Source organism: Eulemur rufifrons, chromosome 1 (assembly GCF_041146395.1).
Source record: "Eulemur rufifrons isolate Redbay chromosome 1, OSU_ERuf_1, whole genome shotgun sequence".
In the NCBI taxonomy this organism is placed as follows: domain Eukaryota; kingdom Metazoa; phylum Chordata; class Mammalia; order Primates; family Lemuridae; genus Eulemur; species Eulemur rufifrons.
The window spans coordinates 66,174,822-66,200,031 of record NC_090983.1 but is presented as its reverse complement, the minus strand read 5'-3'; the positions used below and the strand labels follow the sequence as shown (position 1 = coordinate 66,200,031).

The following is a 25,210-nucleotide window of genomic DNA, read 5'->3' as shown; positions in this document are numbered from 1 at the left end:
CAGGAAATAGCTAATGAAGAAGTAGCAGAAAGGGCATATAGGTTTTGGAGTTTCAAAGATCCTGGTTTTGCCACTTACTATGGTTTTGGGCAATTTATTTAATTTCTTTGGGTCTCAATTTTTTAATTTGCAAAATAGAATTACTAATTCTTATATGCTTGTTTTGAACATTTGTGAAACTCTAAAGCACTGAAAATAGAACCAGGGACATATGAGATAATAAGTGGCAACTAAACTCCACAGGAAAAATGAGTCGCCAACATAAGGCTATGCTGATCAGGAGTAAGTGTGTCAGAGAGACTGATGTCAGAACCACGTCTACAAACCCACTTCCCTCCCTAGAAACTGGATACTTTCCCTGCCTTTGTGAAAATATACAGTATGTACAGTTGAAAACAGGAATATTTTGAAAGTAGGCTTTTTCTCCTTAGAAAAACAAATTGCAAACAGGAACCAGGAGGTGAATTTTTTAACCATATTAAAATAAAGAATAATAATTTGACTTCACAATGAGCGTTTGCCCAAAATTAAATTTGTCTATGCTATTATTTTCAATGAAATAGAAACCTCTTATTTATAACAGGCCATAAATAAACTGTCATTCAGAATAGATGAAATGATGATGCACATTAGGTAACAATTCATAAAGCACTCAACAAATTTTCATTTAGGATCTATTATGTTCACAATTCTATAAAAATAAAAAAGCAATCATTGAGTAATACATTCATCCAACCATTCAAAAATATTTATGTAGTGCCTAGTGCTGAGGACATGCTTCTCATTTTCACTAGGGGACAAAGTAGCAGCGACATAATCAGTTTTTTACAATTATGCATAAAATGTGTCTGTAAAGGGAGAGAAAATTTCTTGAAGAGGTGACATGCACAGAGATCTATAGGTGAATAGGAGGTAACCTGGAAAAGGTTGTGATTTAAAGGCAAGAAAGGATATTTCAAATAAACAGAATTGCATATGCTGAGATCTTATGGGAAGAATGGGGGCATCTTCCAAGTATTGAAAGAAGCCAGTGTGGGTGGGAAACAAAGTCAGGGACATTGTGATGAAAGAAGCAGCAGGAGAGGCAGGCAAGGGCCAAAACATGTAGAGTCTTTTAGGCCTTATTTAGGATTAGGGTCTTTATCCCAAAATCAATAAGAATCTGTTGAGGAGATTTAAGGAAGGAGGTGATATGCTCAGATCTGCATTTTGGAAGGTCATTTCAGCCTGGGGTATCAAGAACAGATTTGGGTGGAGGATTAGAGGGGATATATAGAGGCCACATAAGAGACTACTACAATAGATAAGATGAAAGATTATACTTAGCCTGAACTAATTCAGTGGCAATGATGAGAAAAAATGGGTTCAAAAGATTTTTTAAGAGGTAAAATTACAGGACAAGAAGGATCAGGGATGGCTGGGGAATAATGGAAAGGAACCCATCCAAGTTCTCTCCTTGGTATCTTACCAGCACTACTAGGTGGAGTGGAGGTATAATTCACTGAAATATGAAACACTGGAAGAGGGCCAGATTTGGGGGCAGGTGTAAGAAAGGTAAGAAGAATGCAATTTTATTAACTTCACTTTGTGTTACCTTAGAGATATTCAAGAAAGGCAGGAGGATTTACAGCATGTAAGAGAGGTCTAGGCTGGAAATAGAGGTTTGAAGGTCCTTGGTGACCTTTAATGTCATAGGTGAGATTCCCAGGAAGAGAATATGAGATAAAATGAAAAGGATATCTAGAACTAAGCCTTGAAAAATACCAAAATATCATGCCCAGGTAAAGAAAGATGAACTAAAAAAGGGATCTTAAAAGAAATGGCAAGAAAGGAAGTAGAAAAATTAGATTAGTGTGGTATTCTAGAAACCAGTAGTAGAGAACATTTTTAAGAAAGAAGGAGCAAACTACATGCAATGCATAAGCACATACACACACACACACATGAAATGTAAACTGTTGAAAGGTTTTTCTGAAGGATTAAGGTAGTAACAACCATATTAAGAATACAAACCAGACTTCTGATCATGATGTAGTATCAAAGATCAGGCTTACCCTTCCAATATAAGCTACTAGAAAACTAAACAAAACATATGAAACCCATGTTTTCACTTATTAGAGAACAGGCAGAACATGTCTGTGATCAAAGAAGAAAAAGAAACAAGTTGGGCAAGACTCATGATTGCCCTGGCTTTCTGCCTGGAGGTATATTCTAGACCATGCAACAGGTAGAGTGTTCTCAAGCATTGGAAAGCTTGAGGAGTCAGAGAAGTTAAGGTATCTGGAAGTTGTAAAGAAGAGTTCCAAAAAAGAGCTAAACAGAAAGTCAGCTCCATAAATCTATATATGGTTCTTCTTGAGTTCTTTGCTAAATACTGGAAAGGTGTGTGCACAAGAGAAAAAATAGCACAAATTTCAACAAAAATTGAACAGGAAGATGAAAACTGAGTAGTTGGTTATTCAAGTTTGCACAGGGATGGAGATGTCTGACTTCTTACTGGTTAGAGTAGAAAGTCTTTGTTAACCAGCCCAGTTGGCAGAGACTCCAGAAGCTCATACCTTAATAGAAGGGCTAAAATTTGTTAGGGCTACTCAGCACTCATTCTACCAAAGCTTAAAAAACAGCCTCAACCTTATCCACCAGGCTTAGCTGCCTGCCAAAACAAGTCCCAACTCTAATTTTTAAAGAGACAGAAAAATTCAGGCACTCAACAATATAACATTTACAATATCCTGTATGCCCTCAAAAAACACTAGAAATACCAAGAATCAGAAAAAAGGTTGACCAATAAACTGAATAAAAACAAGTACATAATAATGGGTACAAATATACAGTTAGATAAAAGGAAATTAGACCTGATATGCAGTAGGATGGCTATAGTTAACATTAATCCACTGTACATTTCTAAATAGCTAGAGAGAATAATCCAAATATTCCTAGCATTAAAAAAGATAAATATTTAAGGTGATGGATATCCCAATTACCCTGATTTGATTTTATGAGTATATCAAATTATCACATATACCCTAAAACATGTATATCTATTAAGTATCAATTTTAAAAAAGAAAAAAAAATAGGAATAGAAACAAATACAGAAATGGCAAAAACAATAGGATTAGTATTAAATGACTTTAAAACAGATCTAATAAATGCTATATGTATGATCAAGGGCTTAAAAGAAAACATAAATGTAATAAAGAAAGCAAGAGATAAAGAATCAAATGGAATTTCTAGAGATGAAAAAAATAGGTGCAATGAAAATTTCATTGGATGGAATTAATAGAAGAGTTGATACTGTGGAAGAAAAAAATCAGTGAACTTGAACAATAGAAATTATTCAAAATGAAACAGAAAAAAAAGACAAAAAAGTTATCAGAGCCAAAATGATCTATAGGATAATAGCAATACAACAAATATACATGCAAGTGGAGTGCCAGAAGAAATTGGAAACAAGCAAGCAAAATGAAATAAAATACAGAGACTTTGTAAAGAAGAACTAACACTGTCTTTGTTCACAGATAGCATACATTACCCATAGAAAATACTATGGAATGAGCCAAAAAAAAAGAAAAAAGAGCTACTAAAATTAATACATTAGTTTAGCAAGATCATAGGATATAAAGTCAATTTATAAGTAGCATCAAAATTATTTTATTTTTAATTCTCAAAAATAGTTTAAGAAATAAAAGTCAAAATGTTTCCAAATCTGAAAAAAAGAAAAAATCACATATTCAAGAAAGTCAACAAATCCAAGGTATTACAAGCAATAATAAAACCACAAAAAGGCATATAATAATCAAATTGCTGAAAAATAGTCATAAAATGAAAATCTTAAAAGCAGCCATTGTGTGGGAGGGGACTTATTATATACAAAGCAACAGATAAGAATGACCACAGACTTCTTGTCAGAATATATAAGTTAGAAGAAAATGACACATCTGCAAAGCACTGAAAAGAAGCTTTAAAAAAAAAAAAAAACCTGTCAATTTATAATTTTACACACTCAGCAAAACTTTTTCAAGAAAGAAAGCAAAATAAAACATTTCCCAAACAAAAGCTAAAAGATTTTAGCTACACCACAAGAATTGTTAAGGAAAGACTTGCACCGTAAGAAGGTAGTTTTTCAAAGAGTAGAAATTGATCAGTTGATTTTAATATTTCTGTGGAAAGGCAAAAGATTTAGCAAATTTTGAAAAGGAAGAACAAAGCTGTAAAACTTACACTATCTCAAGACTTACTATAAAAGATACAGTCATCAAGACATTGTGATATTGATGTAAGGATAGACACAAAGATTGATGAAACAGAAGATGGACCAGAAATGTAACCCACATATATGGTCAATTGATTTTTTAAATCATGACAAAATAAACATAACTGAAAATATGCCATTTTAACCATTTCTAAATGCACAGTTCGGTGGCATTAAGTCCATTCACATTGTGGTGCAACCATCACCACCATCCATCTCCAGGACCTTTTCACCTTCCCAAACTGAAACACCTTACCCATTAAAAACTCACTCTCCATTTCCCCATTCCCCAATCCCCTGGAAACCATCCTTTTACTTTCTGTCCCTATGAATTTGACAGACTACTCATATAAGTAGGATCATAAAATATTTGTCCTTTTGTGACTAGCACATTTCTCTCTGCATAGTGTCTTCAAGGTTCATCCATGTTGCACCATGTGTCATAATTTCCTTTCTTTTTAAGGATGAATAATATTTCACTGAGTGTGTATACCCCAATAGAATGTTTATCCACTCATTTGTCAATGGACACTTACGCTGTTTCCACCTTTTGGCTGTTGTGAATAAGGCTGCTATAAACATGGGTATACAAATACCTATTCAAGTTCCTGCTTTCAATTTGGATATATACCCAGAAGGGGAATTGCTGAATCATATGATAATTCTATGTTTAATTTTTTTAGGTACTACAAACTGTTTTCCAGAGATTCTGCTCTATTTTATAGTCCCTCTAGCAATTCACAAGGATTCCAGTTTCTTCACATCCTCTTGTTATTTTCTGGTTTGTTTTTAGCCTGTTTTTTAATTTTTTTTAATGGTAGCCATCCTAATGAGTGTGAAGTACTATCTCACTGTAACTTTATATTCAGTTGATTTTGACAAATGTACCCAGGTAATTCAATGAGGAAAGGATGGTCTTTTTAACAAATGGTGTTGGCTATATATTGGAAAAAAAAAAAGAAAAGAAAATCAAACCTTGCCTCACACCATACACAAAAATTAACACAGATAAAATTATAAAACTTCTAGAAGAAAACATGGGAGAAAAATCTTTATTACTTTGAAGTACGAAGAGATTTCTCAGATAAGACAGCAAAAGCACAAATCATAAAATAAAATATTAATACACCTATATTTCATCAAAATGAAAATTTTTATTCTTTGAAAGACATTGTTCAGAAACTTAAATTGCAAACAAAACACTAAACAATATCTATGATACATATATCTGCAAAGAACATGTATTCAAATATATAATCAACTATTTTATCTCAATAATAAGACAACCCAATTTTAAAAAGGGCAGATTATTTGAACAGATTCTTCACAATAGAAGAAATATAAATGCCCCAAAAGCACATAAAAGATGTTCAACATCTTTAGTCATCAGGAAAATGCAAATTTAAACTACAATGAGATACCAGTATATATGTACACATTACAGTGGCTAAAACTTAAATGTTGATAATATTAAGTGTTCACAAGAATGTAGAGCAACTGGAATTTTATATTAACACTTTGCTGGTGGGAGTGTAAAATGGTATAGCCACTTTGGAAAACTGTTTGGCAGTTTCTTAAATAATTAAACATAAACTTATCATAGGGTCCAGCAATTCTAAGAGAAACAAAAATATATACCTCCACAAAAACTTAAACATAAATATTTATAGTATTACAGATTACTCATAATAACCAAAAACCAAATCAACTCAAATGTATATCAACAGGTAGATGAATAAAAAATAAATATACAGTAGTCCCCCCTTATTCTCAAGAGAAATGTTCCAAGACCCCCAGTAGATGTCTGAAACTTCGGATAGTACCAAACCATATACATATATATATACAATATTTTTCTATACATATGTACTGATGAAAGAGTGGAATGTATAAATTAAGCACAGCAAAATAACTAATAATAAAATAGATTATTTATAACAACATACTATAATAAAAGTTATATAAATGTGGTCTCTCTCAAAATATCTGAATATTTTCAGATTGTGGCTGACTGCAGGTAATTGAAACCATGGAAAGCAAAACCACTCAGGAGAGGGAGGACTACTGCAATGTACTACTCAGCAATAAAAAGAAATGAACTAAAGGTGTGAACATATAATGAGCTAATGTTGTAAAAACACACGACAATATGGCTGAATCTCAAATCACTATGCTGAGTGAAAGAAGCCAAAGAAAAGACTATATGTTGTATGATTCCATTTATGTTAAGGAAGTCTAATCCACAGTGACAAAAAACAAATCAGCAGTTGCCTGGGAAAGGGCAGTGAGGGAGATTTTTCTACTGGTGCTTACATGGGTGACCCATTTGTTAATACTCATCAAACCGTAATCTTCAAATAGAAACATTTTGTTTTATATAAATTGTTAATATATACCTCAATAAAGTTGATTTAAAAATCATACATCTCACCTCCATCCTACATGCAATTTTAAAAGACAGAGAAGATATGAGAAAGGAAAAAGATAAAGATTCACCAGGAAAGTGAATAATTCAGAAACTGAAAACAATTCTACTACATTTTTCACATAGTATAGTGCTTATGAGTGTAGACTCAAATCAGATAACCTGAGTTCAAATCCCAGTTCAGCCACTTAGTAGCTCAGTAATTTTTGGAAAGTTAAGTAATTTATCTGTACCATAATTTACTACAAAGTGAAGATAATATTAGTGTACCTACTTCATATCATTCTTATTGGGACTAAATGAAATAATAGATATGAAGTGGTTAGAACTGTGTCAGGCATATAGTAAATGCCATGTAAATGTTAGTTATTATTGTACAAATTTATATGACTACAAATATACTCCACACTGCTCATGCCATTTTTATCTGATGACTGTTCAATAATCTATTATTAATAAAAAGAAAATGTGCAGGGCACAGTGGTGTGTGCCTATAGTCCCAGCTACTCACGAGGCTGAAGTAGGAGGATCAATTCAGCCCAGGAGTTCGAGGATATAGTGTGCTATGATTAAGCCTATGAATAGCCACTGTACTATAGCCTATACAACAAAATGAGATTCCCATCTGAAGAAAGGGAAGGGAAGGGAAGGGGAGGGGAGGGGAGGGGAGGGGAGGGGGAACGGGAAAGGGAGGGGAGGGGGGAAGGGGAAGGGGAACGGGAAGGGGAGGGGAGGGGGGAGGGGAAGAGCAAAAAGGACAATGAAAAGTATGTTGGTTATATAAACAGATAGACCAATGATTCCATAGAAAGAGAGCTTGAAACAGAATCTGAAGTATTATTATAATTCTGGGGTGAATGGATTAGCCTACAGTTCCATGTTTGGACAAACTAGGGAGATTTTCAACATCCCTTCTTTTGGGTCTTTGGAAAAATGGAATTTTCATTTCTAAAGCTGCTAAGTCACCAAAGTGAACCATGAAAACCTAGATAAATGATACATAAGACACAATATTAAGACCTCCTCAGAACTAATTGTATTAAAATATAATACTTCCTAACTAAATATTTCACTAAAAACTTAAAAGTAAATCAGAAATATCTAATTAAAAGGTGACAAAATAAGTACAGAATGTAGTTGCCTTATATATTCTGAGAGGTCTACTGATTTTTTAAAATTTATCAGGGTAGCCTCCATTCTACAAAACAGAATGAAAGTTCCCCATAATTTCTTACATGATCATGCAATATGTGACTTTTTTCCTTTTATGTTTGTAATTCTAATAAAAATATGCTGAGGATGTTTTTATTAACAGGCCAAATTCTTTGCTATGTGACATCCTATGGCTCAGGAATTTTAATTCCTACTTTTGTTTACATATTTCTTTTGAGCTCCAAATACAATATTTATGATCTGAATAAGTACATATACTAATTAACCTTTTGTCAATATTGTTCAGCATTATGCTTTCTTTCTATCCTATAAGAGTGTGAGGGAAAGTGAAATACACATTGATTTATCCAGATTTAATGTTTTTCATGGTCATCCGGAATGTGCAATATTGTAATTTTCTAAATAGTATAGAATTTTGGTTTCTTACCAGCAAAAATCTTTTCATGTGCCTTTTTTTTCATGTGATATATTTGCTATACTCACTCTACAAAACATTAAGTATAATAATACTTCTTAACCAAAATGGGTAAACAGCCTCCCCTTTAAAAGCCTACATACTTAAATATTGAGGTGAAAAATATGCTTTGCACCCAAATCAGAATCTTGCTATTAGATTTGGCTGCTTTTTCCTCATAAAATGATCTGCTATATTTTAAAAACTTGCTTTGGTAAAGAATAGAAAAAGAGCCCTGTTATCAGAAACAGACTTGTTAAAGGTAGTATTGAAAATAATTGGCTTTTGTTCATTAGTGACTAAATCTATTTTGTAGTTTGAAAGAGCTAAGAACAGATTGCTTCCCTTAGACTGTTAGCAAAGAAATGTTTTCATCAATTAATATTCTTTGCTAGGAACAGCTTTTCCAGCACTGTTTTTTCAAATGGAATAATATATAAATAGGCCTGTCCAAAGGACAATTCTTGAGCCTTTGACTTTAATGTCTTAGAGTATAATAATTATGGCATTCCAGTTCAGAAGCATGGTAGAAAGCAACAAAAACAAAAGAAATCATGTTTCAAACAGAAAATTCACTTTAAGAAAAAGTTGCCATAGGTAGCCATTCCTTCAAATTAAATGAAAGAAACATCACTCACAAATGATGCTAGTCTTCCTCTTCTCATCAGGCTTTTGTCCAACATCTCAGGATAAGAACAGGAAAAGAGACAGGAGTGAGGAGGAGAATGTTGTTGCAAAAGGCCCAGAACAGTAAGAATGCATTATTCCACTCAGTGCTGCTCCCCTACATTAGCATTATTCTCTCTTCCAGCCTGTGCTGTAGCCATTACCATTGTATGAGGGTCTACAGCAATTACTGTGTGCCAGATACTATCATAAGAGCTTTACCTATTTTGACGCATTTAATTATCACAATAATGTTTGGGCAACCCTGTTGTTCCCATTTTGCCTATGGGGAAACAATTGCTGAGTGACAGAGACTAGATACAAACCCAGGCAGTCTGGCTCCAAAGCCCATACCCCTAACCTTTCCATTCTACTCCCACTCAGTGAAAGGAGATAATTCACAGGTAGTGGCTCCTTAGCAGGTATAGAAGTAGATCTCTTTCATAGTGTTTGTTTGTTTGTTTTAGTGAACAGCTGCTCCCTTGTTAAGGTAAGGGTAAGGTCACAGAAGCAGGGAAAAGAAGGCAAGATATAAGTAGAAGGGGCGAGACATATCTTGAACAAAGAAAAAGAGTGAAGGTAGGGAAAAGTTATTGAAAGATAGCTTATAGAAAATTGAAAACAAAGAGGGTGGTGGAAATGGACTGAAGGGCTACACCAAAGTGATAAACATTTTTGGTAAATTTCCCTCAAAGGAAAACAAAACCTAAAATTTAGAGTGAGATTATGTAGTATTTTATCTTATACACAAATTAATCTAGACCCAGGAAATATTTCAGTCTGATTGATCCATTTTACAGATCAGTAAACATGGGGCCAGAAAGATCAAATGCCTTGTCCAAGACTTGAGGAAGCCAGTAGGATAAACAAGGCTAGAATCTAGCCAGATTTCCTGACTTTGAGCTCAGTGCTCTTCTGCTAACTATATTAAATACAATGTGTCAGCTTTTAAAACACAGAAACGGTAGTTAATAGGTTGCAACTCAATTTCAAGAACATAATGAACAGTTACAGTGTACCATATTGAAGATTAAATACAAAATACTGCAAACTATCACATGCTCAATAGTCAAATAATGTTGTAGAGGAGCAGTGTAGATAGTCACTCATAAACGCAAGGAGAATTCTTAGTATAAATGCATAATTTTTCCTCCGGTGTTTTATCCCTATAAAATTTTTAAAATTCATATTTAGACTTAGAAAATTTAGCCACATGCACACGCATACACACATATATAGCAAATATGGTGAAATGATTAAATCTTATTAATTTTTTCTTCTTTATGAGGGAGATAAGTAAGTTTGAATAGAAAGAGTTAAGCTGGGAATTATTTGGCAAGTTTTAATGCTTATTTGTAATCTCTAAATTATAATCTCTTAAGTCTTCTTTACAGCCCTGAAATTTTATAATTTTAGAAAGTTGATAATTGAAAAAAACATTGGATTAAAATATTAAATGTAAGTGTATTCGACCACGAGATAATGATATACCACCTAAGATAAGCCTATGAGAAAATTGTTTCTAGCGTCTTCAAAAAAAGGGAGAATTATAAGAAACTGATAAAATGGTGATGATTATGTTACCTATGGGATTTCAAATTTTGTTAGTTAATAAAGAAATTTTTACCTAATGTTAACAAATAGAAAGAAGGAAACAAAAAGAAACAGTTGATACGAAGTGGAAATGAGGAGGCCTTTTCTGAGATAAACTATTAGATACCAAAACCCTCTATGTTTATGTTCAGATACGGGTACAGTAACATGCTCGTACAAAAATTCAGAAGCTTACACAGTTTACATTTTTTGAAGTTTAAAAGTTAATAATCAATGTTTGTGAGATGTGGAGAAATACCTTAAGCCTCATTTTCATAGATGTGGGACAGAGGCAATGGGAAAATAAGTGACTTTTCCAAGGCCAAATATATTAAATCAGGTTTTCAATTGACCATAAAAATGTTTTAATTCTGTATGGATTTTTTTCTTTTTTCAAATTCTCCACTTTATAGCCATTTCCTTGGCTTTCTTCCTATAATGTTTTTGTTATTTATGTCCCATTTTCACATCATTTGGATGTGTCCAAAGAAGACTACTTTTCTCAATACCTCTGAAGACTTCATTGACCTTTCTCAGTCAATAACAATCAGTGTCTCTGAAATTCAAATATGACTTATTGACAGTAAATGATCTAAGTGATCTTTAAGACAAAGAAAAAAAACCAAAAGAATAACCTTAAAATATAGTCTTTAAAAGATTTACTTCTAGTAACTGGAGTAGACAGAAGAGAAAAAAATAATAATAAAACAAAACTGCAGGGAAACAAATGGAACATTTTATCTAAAGATATTCTACTAAAACTGTGAGGTCTTAATCATATACCTTTATTACTAAACATTTTTGAGCACACATTGCCAAAATTACTTACTTTAAATTTTTTAAAGGTAATAAAATATAAATATGGAAATATCTAAATATAAGAAAAAAGATATATAATATTGACATATAGAATATTGATAATTCTAATAACTTTTAGTGAGATATATGATGGAATACGTTTCATTACCTCAAAAATCTTGATTTAATACCTGATTATAGAAAGATTCAAAGTCTAAGGTCAGTTTGTTCCCACACCTGGCTTTAACAAATATCATAGCTAAAATAGATACCAGAAAAGATATGGAAGAGGTATAAAATTGGTTTCATGTAATCAGTTATGATACAAGTTTCAATTCTATCCACCAATTATGTAAAGGTTATAGTTTAGTCTTTTTCTCTAGTAAATTTCTGGCTTGCCTGATGTCAATCAGTTTTCCTTCCACAGTGGTTTGTTTTTTTTTTTAATGTTTAATAAATGGGATCTAAATCCACTGAAATGCCATTTGGAAGATTTTTAATAATGTTAGAAAATTGTTTCCAAATTTATTAAGTGTTCATATATATGAGTTTTAAGATGTACTTATATCATTTTTAAAGTTTTTATTTATAATGGCTTTACTGAGGTATAACTTATATTCGATAAAATACACTCATTATAACTGTATTATTTTTAATAAGTGTATAGAGTAGTGCAACCATCACCACCATCCAGCTTTAGGACATTTACATCAGCAGAAAACATTCAGTAATAACTACTTGCATTAAATACTCCCATCCCAGTCCAAGGTAATCAACGGTCTGTTTTCTATCTCTGTATTTTCCCCTTTTTAGAAGTTACATATAGGCCGGGCGCGGTAGCTCACGCCTGTAATCCTAGCACTCTGGGAGGCTGAGGTGGGCGGATCGTTTGAGCTCAGGAGTTCGAGACCAGCCTGAGCAAGAGCGAGACCCCATCTCTACTAAAAATAGAAAGAAATTATATGGACAGCTAAAAATATATATAGAAAAAATTAGCCGGGCATGGTGGTACATGCCTGTAGTCCCAGCTACTCGGGAGGCTGAGACAGGAGGATTGCTTGAGCTCAGGAGTTTGAGGTTGCTGTGAGCTAGGCTGACACCACGGCATTCACTCTAGCCTGGGCAACAGAGTGAGACTCTGTCTCAAAAAAAAAAAAAATAAATAAAAAAAAAAAAAAAAAAAAAAGAAGTTACATATAAATGATACCATACAACATGAGGCCTTTTATCTGTTTCTCTTAGTATAATGTTTTGGAGGCTTATCTATATTGTACTATGTATCAGTAGTTCCTTATTTTTATAGTTGAATAGTATTTCATTGTGCCACTTTTCTTTTTCCATTCATCAGTTGATGACATTTAGATTATTTCTAGTTGTTTGCTATTATTAACAATACTGCTATTATTCATGTAAAAGTCTTTGTGTGGACATACATTTTCATTTCTCTTGAAGTAGAATTGCTGGGTCATATGGTATAAGTTTATATTTATATAAATATATATATATATATATATTTTTTTTTTTTTTTTGAGACGGAATCTCACTATGTTGCCCAGGCTGGAGAGTACAGTGGCTATTCATGGGCATGATCCAACTACTGATCAACATAGGAGTTTTGATCTGCTCCATTTCAGAACTGGGCTGGTTCCCTGCTCCTGGGAGGTCATCGTATTGATGCCAAACTTAGTGTGGACACCTGATTGGCAGAGTACACTACAGCCTGGAACTCCTGCACTCAAGTGATCCTCCCACTTCAGCCTCTCAGGTAGCTGAAACTATAAGCATGTGCCACCATACCTGGCTATATTTATATTTTTAAGAAACTGACAAATGATTCTTCAGAGTGGTTATACCATTATATATTCCAGTCAGCAATTTATGAGGGTTCCAGTTTTTTCACATCCCTGTCATCACTTGGTATTATCAATCTTTTGCCTACTCCCCCATCCTATGAATAGTGGTAGTGCAGTGGTTATCATATTGTGGTTGTAATTTGCATTTCCCTAATGATCCATGATGTTGAGCATATTTCCATGTGCTTATTAATCATTTGTATACTTTTTGGTGAAATGTCTATTAAAGTATTATGCCCATTTTTAATTGAGTTGCTGCTTATTTTTGACATTTAGAAATACTTTATCAGATAGGACCTAGGAAAATTTTTCCCAGTCTGTCATTTGTCTTTCCATTATCTCACTGGTATCTTTTGAAGAGCAAAATTTATCATTTTGATAAAATCCAATTTATCAATTTCTTCTTTTATGGATCATAATTTTGGAGTCATATCTAGGAAATCTTCGCCAAAAAAAAAAAAAAAGTCACAGAGATTACCTACTGTTTTCAGAAGTCTGAGCATTTTAGCTCTTACATGTAGGTCTATAACACATATTGAATTACTTTTTTTCTGTATGGTGTGAGGTAAGAGTTTAAGTTCATTATTTTGCATATGGATATCCAATTATCCCAGCAGCATTTCTTGAAAAGACACTCCTTTCACCATTGATCTGCATTAGCATCTTTGTTGAAAATCAATTGACCATAAATGTAAACACTGTACCTTCTATTTCATTAATCTAAGTGTCTATCATTATACCAAACTATATACTATTAATATTATTGTAGCTTTATAGTAAGTTTTGAAATTAGTATTGTAATTACTCTTACTTTGTTGTTCTTTTTGCAAAATCGTTTTTTGGTAATCTTAGTTCTGTGTATTTCCCCTGCCATCCAAGTACTAACCAGGCCTGACCCTGCTTAGCTTCTAAGATCAGATGAGACTGGGTGTGTTCAGGGTGGTGTGGCCATAGACTGTCCTATGTATTTTCATTTTAAGATTGGCTTATCAATTTTTACAAAAATGCCTGCTGAGGTTTTGACAGGGACAACATTGAATCTACAGATTAGAGGTCATATTCTCTCTTTTTCTAAAATTTATTCCTAAATATTTTATTCTTTTTCATGTTATTGTGAGTGGAATTGTTTTCTTAAGTTCAATTTCAGATTGTTAGTTCCTAGCATATAAAAATACAATTGATTTTTATATATTGATCTTGTATTTTGTGACCTTGTTAAATTCATTTATCATTTCTAGTAGCTATGTATCTATTTCTTTGGGATTATACATATATATATATATATATATATATATGATCAAGTCATCTGTAAATGAGGATTGCTTTAATTTTTTGTTTCCAGTCGATATACTTTCAATTTATCTTTATCTTTCTTTCCTTATTACACAGGCCTCCAGTACAAGGTTGGATAGAAGAGGTGAGAGTAGACATCCTTATTTTATTTTCCCAAGTACTAACCAGGTTTGTCCCTGCTTAGCTTCTGAGATCAGCCCAGATCAGGTACGTTCCAGATGGTATGGCCATAGACTTAAAGTCTTAGAAGGAAAGCATGATGTCTTTCACCATAAATATGTTCTTAGCTATAGATTTTTCACAGATTGATTTTATCACATTGAGGAAGTTCCCTTCTACTGCTAGTTTTGTGAGAATTTTTATCATGAATGGGTGTTGGATCTTGTCGATTGCTTTTTCTGCATCTATTGTCATCTTCATTTTTTCCCTAATTTAAAAAATTTACTAAACTACAGAAAAATGTGGCAGTTCTTCTCATTCCTGACAAGATGATGCACTAGCAAGTGCTGTTGACTTGCTTCCCTGATCCAACCCCAGAAATGCACAGAAGCTGTAACCAGCTGTGTGGAAGTTCTGTAATGACAAAGTTAGCTTACCTGATGTGTTTAAAAAAAACAAAAAAAACAAAAAACAATAAACAGTGGCCAAGGGTTGTAAAGGGCCAAGCACCATGGTTGGAGGATAGGGTAGAGGACAAGGTCTTGCACATGATTTATTTTCTCTTCCCTACTTCTCTAATATGCTTATTTCTACTGCTACGAAACAAAGAGTTCTGGAGTAAGAAAATTATGAGGTCATATTTTCCGAGGATTTATTTTTGGAGAACTTCAAATCTAGTGTTTTACAACAGCAGTATAGTGTGGCGATCATTTGATGTCCCAGTGTTGGCACTGAGTAAAGAGCTGCTTTCCAAATGGAGAGGGTTGACTTGCCAGGTGCCCTGCATCTGTCTGACAGCCTTATTCTGCTCTGGGCTTTACTCAAAGCTGCTGGCTGTGTATGGGCTCTGTCAGTAATTAGCACACTTCCAACATAGGTCTATTTATGATGTGTCACCTTCATTTTTGAAAAACAGTTTTGCTAGATATTGAATTGTTTATTGACAATTTTTTTCTTCCAACACTTTGAATATGTCTTCTATCTCCCTCTTATTTCCTTTGTTTCTAATGAGAAGTCAGCTGTTTACTTTACTGTGGTTCCTTTGTGCGAGAGTTGTTATTCTCTTGATGCCTCAAAATTTTCTTGTTGTCTTTGTCTTCCAGCAGTCTAAGATGTATCTAGTTGTGGCTCTTTTTATATTTATTCAGTTTTGATTTGCTGAGTTTCTTTGATCTATAGATTTTATCAGATTTGGGAAGTTTTAGGACATCACTTCTTCAAATATTAAATATTTTTTTCTATACCTGTCTAGCCCTCCTTTCCTCCTGGGGCTTGCAGCTTACATAAATAGGTACACTTTGATTTGATACTGTCCCTGATTTGCTACTGTCCCAAGTCTCTGCAGCTGTGTTCACTTTTCTTCAATCTTTTTTTCTTTCTATCCTATTGGTCTGTCTTCAAGTTCACTGATTCCTGTTCTGCCATCACAAATCTGCTGTGGAACCTATGTAGTGAATTCATCATGGTTATTACGTTTTTCAATTCTAAAACTTTTCACATTTTTTTATCGTTTATATTTCTCTATTGAGAGTCCCTATTTGATGAGTCATTTTTCCTTTAAGTTTTAAAAAATACTTATAGTAGCTGTTTTGAATTAGTTGGGAGCCACTCAGAGTATCTAGGGCTTAATTTTCCTGAATTTCAGTCACACTTTCCTGTGGGATTTTGTTTGTTTGTTTGTTTGTTTTGCATGTCTCCTAATTTTTTGTTGAAAACTTCGCATTTTAAAATAGATAAAATAATATTATAGCAATTTTGGATGACATCTGATTTTCCTATTGAGAGGTTTCAGAATCTTTTCTTTCTGCATTGTGTGGCCACTGATCTCTCTGATAAATTTTCTTTCTATTTTTTAGCTTGGTTCCCCCCAAAATTAGTATAAATCTATAATATAAATAAAAGTTCTAGTATTGTCTTCCCATACCAATGGTGTAGCAAAATAATTCTACCCTGAGAAAAGCAATTATATTGCTCATTTACTCAAAGTTCTCCTCCTATCTCCAACTTCAAAGGAGGAGAACCAAGAATTGAGGAATATAGGGCTTTGACATGGGAGAGTACAAGGTATAGACAACACACTAAATAATACTCTTTCACTCCGGTTAGCAGTATTAGGTACTAGACAGGTAATGTATTTTCTATTCTTTGCTTATTAGAAAATTTTTAGACTGTTGTTACTCTTCATAGTCCAAGTCATAACATATGTTTTCTTTTCTTGTAAAATATTTGCACAATTTTCAATAAAGTCTTTTGATTGCAAGAAACAGAGACTGAAAAAGGCAAACCAGGGAAAGAATTGGGTAGAGGTGATTATAGGAAACAGAAGTCTCATGGAACAATAAAAAAAAAAAGAAGCTTCACGGGGAGAATAAGTTGGGGAGGAAAAACACTTTTCCTCTATCGTCCTAAGTTCAACTTTTCAAATTAAACTGATAAAAGATAAATTGACAAAAAAAACCCAGATTTAATTACATACATATACATGGGTTCACAAAAGAAATATGACTCGAGGAGGCAGTTAGAATTTTAGACTTAAATGCCATCTTAACACAGGGGATTGAGTGTGGAGAAGAGGCTAGATAAAGGACAAGGGGTTTGGGAATTCTTTGGGGGTGAAGGGGTTAAGTTATGGGAAGGTGACTAGCAAATATATGGTAAATAAGGGTTAGTAAGGTTTGTTATGTGCATAATTCTCCTTAGAGTAGTTCCCTTCTTACTGGAGAGGGGAGACACCTTTACAAATGGAAATTTATGACCTGCTTTTTTTGTCCTCGTTGTTGGTTTTGCAGAGGGTTTTTTGTTTGTTTGTTTGTTTGTTTTTGTTTTTTGAGACAGGCTCTCATTCTGTCACCCAGGCTGGAGTGCAGTGGCATGATCATAGATCATTGCAGCCTCAAACTCCTGTGATCCTCCTGCCTCAGCCTCCCAAGTAGCTTGGGACTACTAGTGCAGGCCACTATGTCTGGCTAATTTTTCTTATTTTTTTGTACAGACAGGGTCTTGCTACATTGCCTAGATTGGTCTCAAACGCCTGGCTTCAACCAATCCTCCTGACTTGGCTTCCCAAAGTACTGGGATTACAGGCATGAGCCACAACACTTGCCCTGTGGCCTGCTTTTACACACATACACACACACACACACGCACACACAAAAGGGTGAAGGAAAAAGAATTTTTCCTGCATCTGCTGTTTCTCAATTGCTGTCAGTGCTAAATAATCCTTATGCCAAAATAGCATATTTTGGAGTGGCATATTGTGGTCCCTTCAGTAGGAACCCAGAAAACATCAGGACCAACGCAGCTGCTCTCTCTGGCTTACTTCTCTCAATTTCAAATTCCCAGGAAAAGAATCTGATTGGCATCATTACAGGTCAGGGGTCAATGGTTCGCCGAGGATTGGCTACATGGGAGTGAAGTACCCACAGGGGCTGATGCCATACCAGATGCACAGTCATGAGTCATGCATGGCTGCTTTCTTCAAGGGCTGTGGATGCAGGTACTAAGAACATGTCTATTACACATACCAGATGTCTGATGCTGTTCTGATTTTATGAAGTTGTTAAATTGTCATAATTCTACTGTGTTCCAAGAGACAGAGCAACCTAGATGTTTCATATGGAAAAAAAAAATTAACCCTCATTTAACTTGCTTGGCAAAGCTGAGTTTCAACTGCTTTCCCTCAGACATTTTATAGCTTTAGCTCTGACATGATAACTTCGTGCCAAAGCACACACAGCCAGTCCTTCTCACACAGGTCCCCTCTCTCTAACCTGGGAGAGAGAAAATCTGAGGCCTTTCTCTCTTTGGAGGCTAAATGGCAAAACCTCTACGCTGTTCAACATACTTACCTCACTTTTCCACAGCAAACATCTAATCCCATCTTTTTCTAATTACCTCCCAACATTCTGATTCCAATTTTTCATTGTTGGAAGTCAAGTTCTCTCAAGGACTGAAAAAAAAGGACTAACAAACATTGGCTTTTCTTAGTGTGGGAGGCACTTCAGAAATCTAAGGCACTGGGACCATGACATGGATCCTATCCTCTTGAGGAGAAGGCTCACACACAAATAACTACACCATATGACAAAGAGTGTTAAGTGTAACTTTAACATAATAAGGCAGAAATCTCCCTCTCCAGAGAAGGGTAGGGCCAGGAAACTTTCAGAAAAGTCTTTATAGGTAACTATTGGGTTAGACCTCTAAGGCAGGGAAGGATTTTCTCATTCAGAGAATGGGGCTGGGGGTGGGGCACCGTCAATCCTGAAACCACCAGAGAACTATTATTAAAACCTAGCAACCCTCCTCAGGCCTGGTTTATTCCTGCACTTTCCCTCCTTTACCACCTACCTCTGTTTCAACATTGCTCTTCAAAAACAAAACCCCAAAACTATCAGTATCAGTGTGCTTTTTGGAGTTTTTATCTTCACTGCTCCCACTTACTCCGTAGACATCCAAGTGTTATAAGAGAGATGGTGTTTGTTCCTGCTTCCCCTATCTCTTGCTGCCCCTGCTATGTTTCTTAAAGGAATTTACTACTAATCATTATGGGCTACTACAAACATAACAAACATCGGAAAGTTACAAAGTTTTCACAATCTTAAAAGGTTCAGGTTGACTTCTTTCTGAGCTGGCAACAGAAAAGTTCTTTGGCTTTCTACTGTTTACTTTTGTTCTTGAGGGTGGAGTCAGCAAACATCTTTAGTCTTTCTAACCTTGCCCCAGGCCCTATAGGCAGCCTGAGCTGAGGCCCCCTTTCCCAACCCTACTTCCTAGCACTTTACCCAAGGTGGTTTAAACTTTCCTCTTCTCAAGTACACCATTTGCATTTCTGTGGATCCTCAGGCTGGGCGACAATGGTTTCTATCCCTCACTGGAAATCTGGGATTAGGGCACGGCAATTTGTAAGCAAAGGATACTTTTGTAAGAGAGAACTTAATTGGCAAAATGAGCTAGGATTTTGAAGAGAAGGAGCCACAATCTTCAGAATCATTTAAGTTGTATAAAGGGCCAAAACATTGGGGATAAAAAAGTAGAAGCTTCAAGAAATTCCCTTTAGATTGTTTCTTGGTTAAAGGAAAGGCCAGTAGATGGAGATGGAGGTAGGGGAGAGGGAAGGTGGTTTTACAAAAGGTCAGATATTTGGAAAGCTTAGGAAAAATCTTTGGAGGAGATGGTGTAACACATAATCTAAGAGAAAAATTATAATCAATAGAGCAAATTATAATCAATAGAACAAAATCCCAGTGGAGAGAAAATGGCCTGTGTTTAGGAGCATAAGTGGAGTATGAGTTATAAGAGGACTGTGGACACCTCTTCTCAGGCAAGACTGAAGAAGGTGAAGATGCGTGAAAATTGAGACTGAGGGTTACATAAGTTGTGGAACCTCATGCTGGATCCCTCAGTCAAGTGTGAGGCAAAATCATTTGCAGAATTGAAGGAAGACCAAGTAAAGTCGGGGCTTGAAGAGGGCAGAAGTAGGACAGGTTTGGGAGAAGTGGCCTGGATAATGTCCTTGGATAAGCATAATATTTGGGATAATCACCCTCCTGATGAGGAAAGGAATTTAGAGAATCAGAACCAAGTCTGGATAGCATGAGCTTTTAGTGGAATGACATCATTTCTTAACCTTATTCAGCAATGCTTAGTAGTACAGTAGCAAGTTCAAAAGAAATCTTTCAACTAAATGTAACAATGAAGAAAAAATTAATGTTGAGTGACAACTTATTTCAGGGAACATTATTTATCATGGATTTTAGTAACATTTTAATTATAACAAACATGAAATACACAATATCGAAATGCTCAAACATGTGATCTCAGAAAAAATTTTTTTAAATGATTATTGGAGTAAAAAAAAAAAAAGCTTTTTTCACATTCTTTCCATGCTAACCTAATGCAAGAAAAAAAGAAATACTCATTTTCTTTCTTTCCATTAGACACATCCTCCATTCATTCAATGTTATGCAAATTAAAAACCAAATCACTGGTATCTTGTCAGTATATTCAAAAGGAATCTTATTTATAAAAATTTGCATTTTACTTTTTCTATTCTCCTATAAAAAAAACACACACAAAGCTAGAAGAGGTCAAAAGCAGCTTATTTCCATGATGGTAAGGCATGAGACAGCATTTTCTGGCTCTGACAATCCCTTTCCAATTCTGAAAATATTTAAAAGGAACATTCATACGTTCATCTGTTTTGTGCCACAGCCCAACCCTACACAGTATTGTCAACCAAGTTCAAATTTTACTTCAAATTGTGGGGAGATGTTTTTCCAATCATGGTACCATATTAATATTTCTTATGTGACCTTTTTGTGATCTTCAATTTCAGTAAGATAAAAACCAATAGCAAAACATATTACCCAACTTAAAATTCAGAATAGTTAAGACATATGTAGCTTGCACACACATTAATTTGTTTCTCTCAACAAAATATTTGTAATTTCCAAAACCCTATCAGGTTTTTCACATAATATGATCACTCCAATTTGAAGGGGAGTAGCATAAACATAGTCTTCTTACTAAAGAGATTGGTATAAAAACAGCAAGATCACCAAAAGAAGGAACATAAGAATATCAGTGGTATAGACTACAGCAAGATCATATTTAAAGGCCTAATATGGTCATGAAATTCCACGTTAGTAGTTGGTATCTAAATATGAAATTTATTGACAAAATAATTGGTATTGACAAACTAGTACAAAGTGACTTTAAATGAAAGTGGAAAACCCATTATTAAAGCTCAAGATTTTTGTAAGGAATGATTCCATCCCTCAGTTCATTTCTTTATCAAATTTAAATATAACCTGAAAAATAGAAAATAAAATCCATTAACTGTAATCTATTTCCTTTACTATGTTGTGAAATCATCAGATGGCATGAAGAATTGACTCTGTTACCTATATCCTTCTCCAGCCTGTAAACTCTTAGGGGAAAGAATATGCACCTGTCAAGCTCATAGTACAGAATGCATACACAGGGATGTTTAATAAACATCTGTCAATGGGAAGATGAGAGGTTTGTTTTGGGAACCAGGGAACACATTACCTTACAGATACCTTAAGTGTTGACCCTTTGCCATCTATTATACTATCTATCAACTTGTTTCCTTACCAAAGTATCATGCAGAGGAAATCCTCTTTTGAGTCTCCTTTGGGAAGGAGTGTCACTGTAAGTTTGAAGACGCAAAAATTTGAGGTTAGGATCCACCTCAGGGAAGGGGGAGTGGTTGGGAAGAACAAGCATAAGTATTAAATAGAATTCAGGTGGCTCAGTGACGTCAGGAGGAAGCAGCGATTTAAGGGACGGGGTGCAAACTCACCTGGAGAAGCAGAAGCTGCACACATGTCAAAGGTCAAAGGGCATAGCCTCAGGGGCTCCCCAGACGCAGGAAAAGTGAAACGCCCACTCCTGGGCTCTCACCGTCTAGGGGCTCGGCTGTTCCTGCCTTTGACGCCGGGGACAAACCCTACCATGCACAGTTGGGGTTGACAGGAAGGCAAAGCAAAACCTGCCTCAGATTTCAGAGCCAGCGCTCGGGACACCCCCTGCACTTCTCTCCCCCACCCCCTCCCGCGCCAGAGACCGGAGACACCTTCATCTTCACTCGCCACCTTCTCCAGGCCCTCTTGCTCTTAACAGCATCGGTCTCCATGGCGACCTGAAACCGCAGTTCCTATTGGCCCGTTCAATATGAGGGCCGGGCCAATGGGGAGGGCCAGCCTTCTCCTTCCGACCAATGGGGCTGGCGAGGAGCAGGTCCGGAGACGGCGGCGTGCTGACGTTCCCGGGAGCCCGGGGCTGGCCGGGCAGGCTGGCTGGCGGCTGGGCGGGCGGCGGCGGCGGCCTCTGGGCAGTAGAGGGGGCTCCGGGGCTGAGTCCGCGTCGACGCCGGCCGCGGAGGCGGCACCATGGGCAAGGGGTAGGGGACAAGTTGGCCACCGCCGCCACCGGGGGTGGTGGGAGAGCAGCTCCGGGGGAGGGGGCGGGTGGGGGAGGGAGGGGCGGGCAGCCGCTCGGCCGCGGCACTTTTTTAATTTTTTCGGGTGCCGCAGCGGCGACCCTTCGGCGCCTATGTCCCTGATCCCTGGAGCGACGACGGCCGCTGCCTAAGCTGGAAAGTAAGTGTGTGGGCTCGCGGGAGGGCGCGGAGACTCCTGCCTACGAGACCCTCGGCCCTCGCCCCCACGCGCCGGAGCCGGGACCTGCCCGCTGGGGGGACGGACGCTTCCCTCCTGTTACTCCGTCCCCACCGCCTCGCGGCCGCCTCGGCTTTCCTGCCCCGCCTCGTGTTCCTGCCCGCACTCGCCTGCCTGCTCCCCTCCCCCCGGCAGGCGCGCAAGTTTCACCCTCCATTTGCTTTTCCCGGCGATTACTCTTCCCAGGTCTCCCGTACACGCCGCGCACGACCCCTCCCCACGTTGGGCTTTTTGGATCCAGAGCCCCCAGCCCCGAAACTGAGCGGCGTGCCAAGCTCCAGTGGAAGTCTGCTGGGCTGCTTCCCCGCTCCCGCCCGCCTGGCACGCCGCCCCGCGCCCCCAACCCCCGGGGCGCCCGCCTTCCCCAGCCCTCCGGGCCGTCTGTCCGTCCTTCCAGCGCCAGATCCTGCATCCTGGTCCTCTTCCCTTCCTCCTGCGCCCCTGCAGCCCGCACCGTCTCGCATTTGCCGCGTGGCTCTTGCACTCCTGCCGGTCCTGCCCACCCACCTCTGTCCAGTGCACCCCTCTCTCCTGGCCGCGTATCCTCACGCTCCACCCCTCCCGGTTCCCCAGCCCCGAGCCTCCCGGCTGCCCTCCTGCGCGGCCGCTTCCTCCTCTCCCTGCTAGGAGTTGAAGTGGAGCTGCAGCACCCCCCTGGCGGATCGAGTGTCCCTGCCCGCCGCTGAGGCTGCCCGGCCCTCTCCCCTTTACCCCTACCGGGGAAGCGAGGGGGTGAGCGGCAGGGCCGGGATTTGGCTGCGTGTTGGCTGAGTGCGACAAACCGCGAGCGCGGGTAGTGGAGGCGCCGCGGCGGCCGTGGCCAGCTCGGGGCGCAGCAGTAGTCAGGTGTGTGTGTCCAGGGGGGGACGCGCGCTGCCAGCTCCTGGGCTGGCGACAGATTGTGCAGGAATGCGAAGAATGCACCAGGGGCAGAGTCCACACAGCCCGCCGCGGCTGCACTAGCGCCTTCCCGGCCCAACCTCTCGCGGTGCAGCCAGAGGTCACCGAAGCATCTTCGAAGCTGGTGAGCCTCATTCCACTCCTCTCCCATCGCTTCTTTCCCTGCGGCAGAGAGGGCGGTGGAGGGGAAGCGCGGTAGTTCTTCTCCAGCTAGCCTTTCGTATGGGTTTTTTGCTGCATTGGTCGTCAGGATCGTGAATTTGGGGCCGATGACAGTGTAGCCAAGGTTACTGATCATTTCACAAGGCTTTTTGCAAGTTTGGTTTGCAAGGTTTGGATAGTGGCTGGTTTGTACTAGGGTTCTCTGAAAACCTGCAGGAACCGGGGCCCGAAGGTTCTTAGAGTAATGAGCTTGTAGCCAACATATCTTAGTTCTATTAAAAAAAAAAAAATGCCTGTTAGTGCTCGTGGACGGGAATGTACTGCGAGAGAGATCTTGAATGCATCACTTTGCTGTCATATGAAGTGTAATTTTTTTCCTCGTCATACTGGGCTGTTTAGACCTCGTATAATACATAATGAATGGAAACAGAGAAGCACTGTTTGGTCAGCGATGGGACAGATAGAACTGTCTGGTACAGTTAAATTCGGGGCGTGTCAGTTACCATTGGAAGTAACAGGGACACCACAATCATGTATATTTGAAGATGTAATTTACTAGTGGAGGTCGCAGTTCTTTGTTACTGAGTTTGACTGAAGAAAACATAAATGCAGTCCTACAACTTTTAAAGAACGGTATGCATCACATCAATAATGGTTAGTATGCATTTTTGGTCAAATTTTATTTTCCTTAATACAGAAAAGCAAAATTTTGACAGAAGATGCTTCTCCAGAATTGGGCTTAGATTCTTTTTATTAAAAAAGGGAAAGTAGAAGAATGCTTCTCTTTTTGAATTCAGTATATTGCTGTAGAAGTATCTTCATTTCTGGTGCCTGTGAAACAGTTACGGAAAATGGCAACATGAAAACAAGAACAACCAATGTTTGAAATAAGTGTTTCTGGATGTTGAAGAACATACTATGTGTGCTTTTATTTGACACAGTTTGCTCCTGAGGTTGCATTTACAGTTAGCCTCTCTGCACCTGGTTATTTTGTATCAGGTTCAGTAAAATAATAAGTCAGCTGTCCAGCCAATCAGCTGTCTTCCAACACCTACTTTGTGTGGATCAAGGGTACTGAAAAGTGCAAGATGAGAGCCGTTAGAACCCCAAGGAATGGGGGAAAAATAGGAAAAAATACTCTGCGTTTGTAAAGGTTGCATCTTTTGGTTGCCACGTTGTTTTTCAAGTATGTCCATGATCAATGAATCTTATAACTTAGAGGTTTAATTTATGTCCAGTAACACAGTGGAGGATATTGGGGGAGGTGCTTGTAAGTGCCA

At 37.5% G+C, this 25,210-nt stretch overlaps 2 protein-coding genes across 14 annotated transcripts in view; one reads left to right on the top strand and one right to left on the bottom strand.

The window, feature by feature from the left end:
- The window catches only part of CCDC148 (coiled-coil domain containing 148), a 222,059-nt gene extending 199,735 nt beyond the window's left edge, over nt 1–22,324 (bottom strand). Inside the window, exon 1 of the mRNA XM_069472384.1 lies at nt 21,992–22,324. Within this exon, the coding sequence (XP_069328485.1) occupies nt 21,992–22,016 (25 nt within the window). The 5' untranslated portion in view covers nt 22,017–22,324. The remainder of the gene's footprint in view (nt 1–21,991) is intronic.
- Nucleotides 22,325–22,524: 200 nt separating this feature from the next.
- The window catches only part of PKP4 (plakophilin 4), a 222,853-nt gene continuing 220,167 nt past the window's right edge, over nt 22,525–25,210 (top strand). For 9 of the 13 annotated variants that reach the window (XM_069456298.1, XM_069497850.1, XM_069497681.1 and 6 more), the window contains exon 1: nt 22,525–22,790. The gene's annotated coding sequence lies outside the window, so the exon portion shown is untranslated. Of the gene's footprint in view, nt 22,791–23,466; nt 23,893–25,210 lie in introns of those variants that run through there. The other 4 variants (XM_069497764.1, XM_069497648.1, XM_069497398.1 and 1 more) reach the window with 2 other exon arrangements.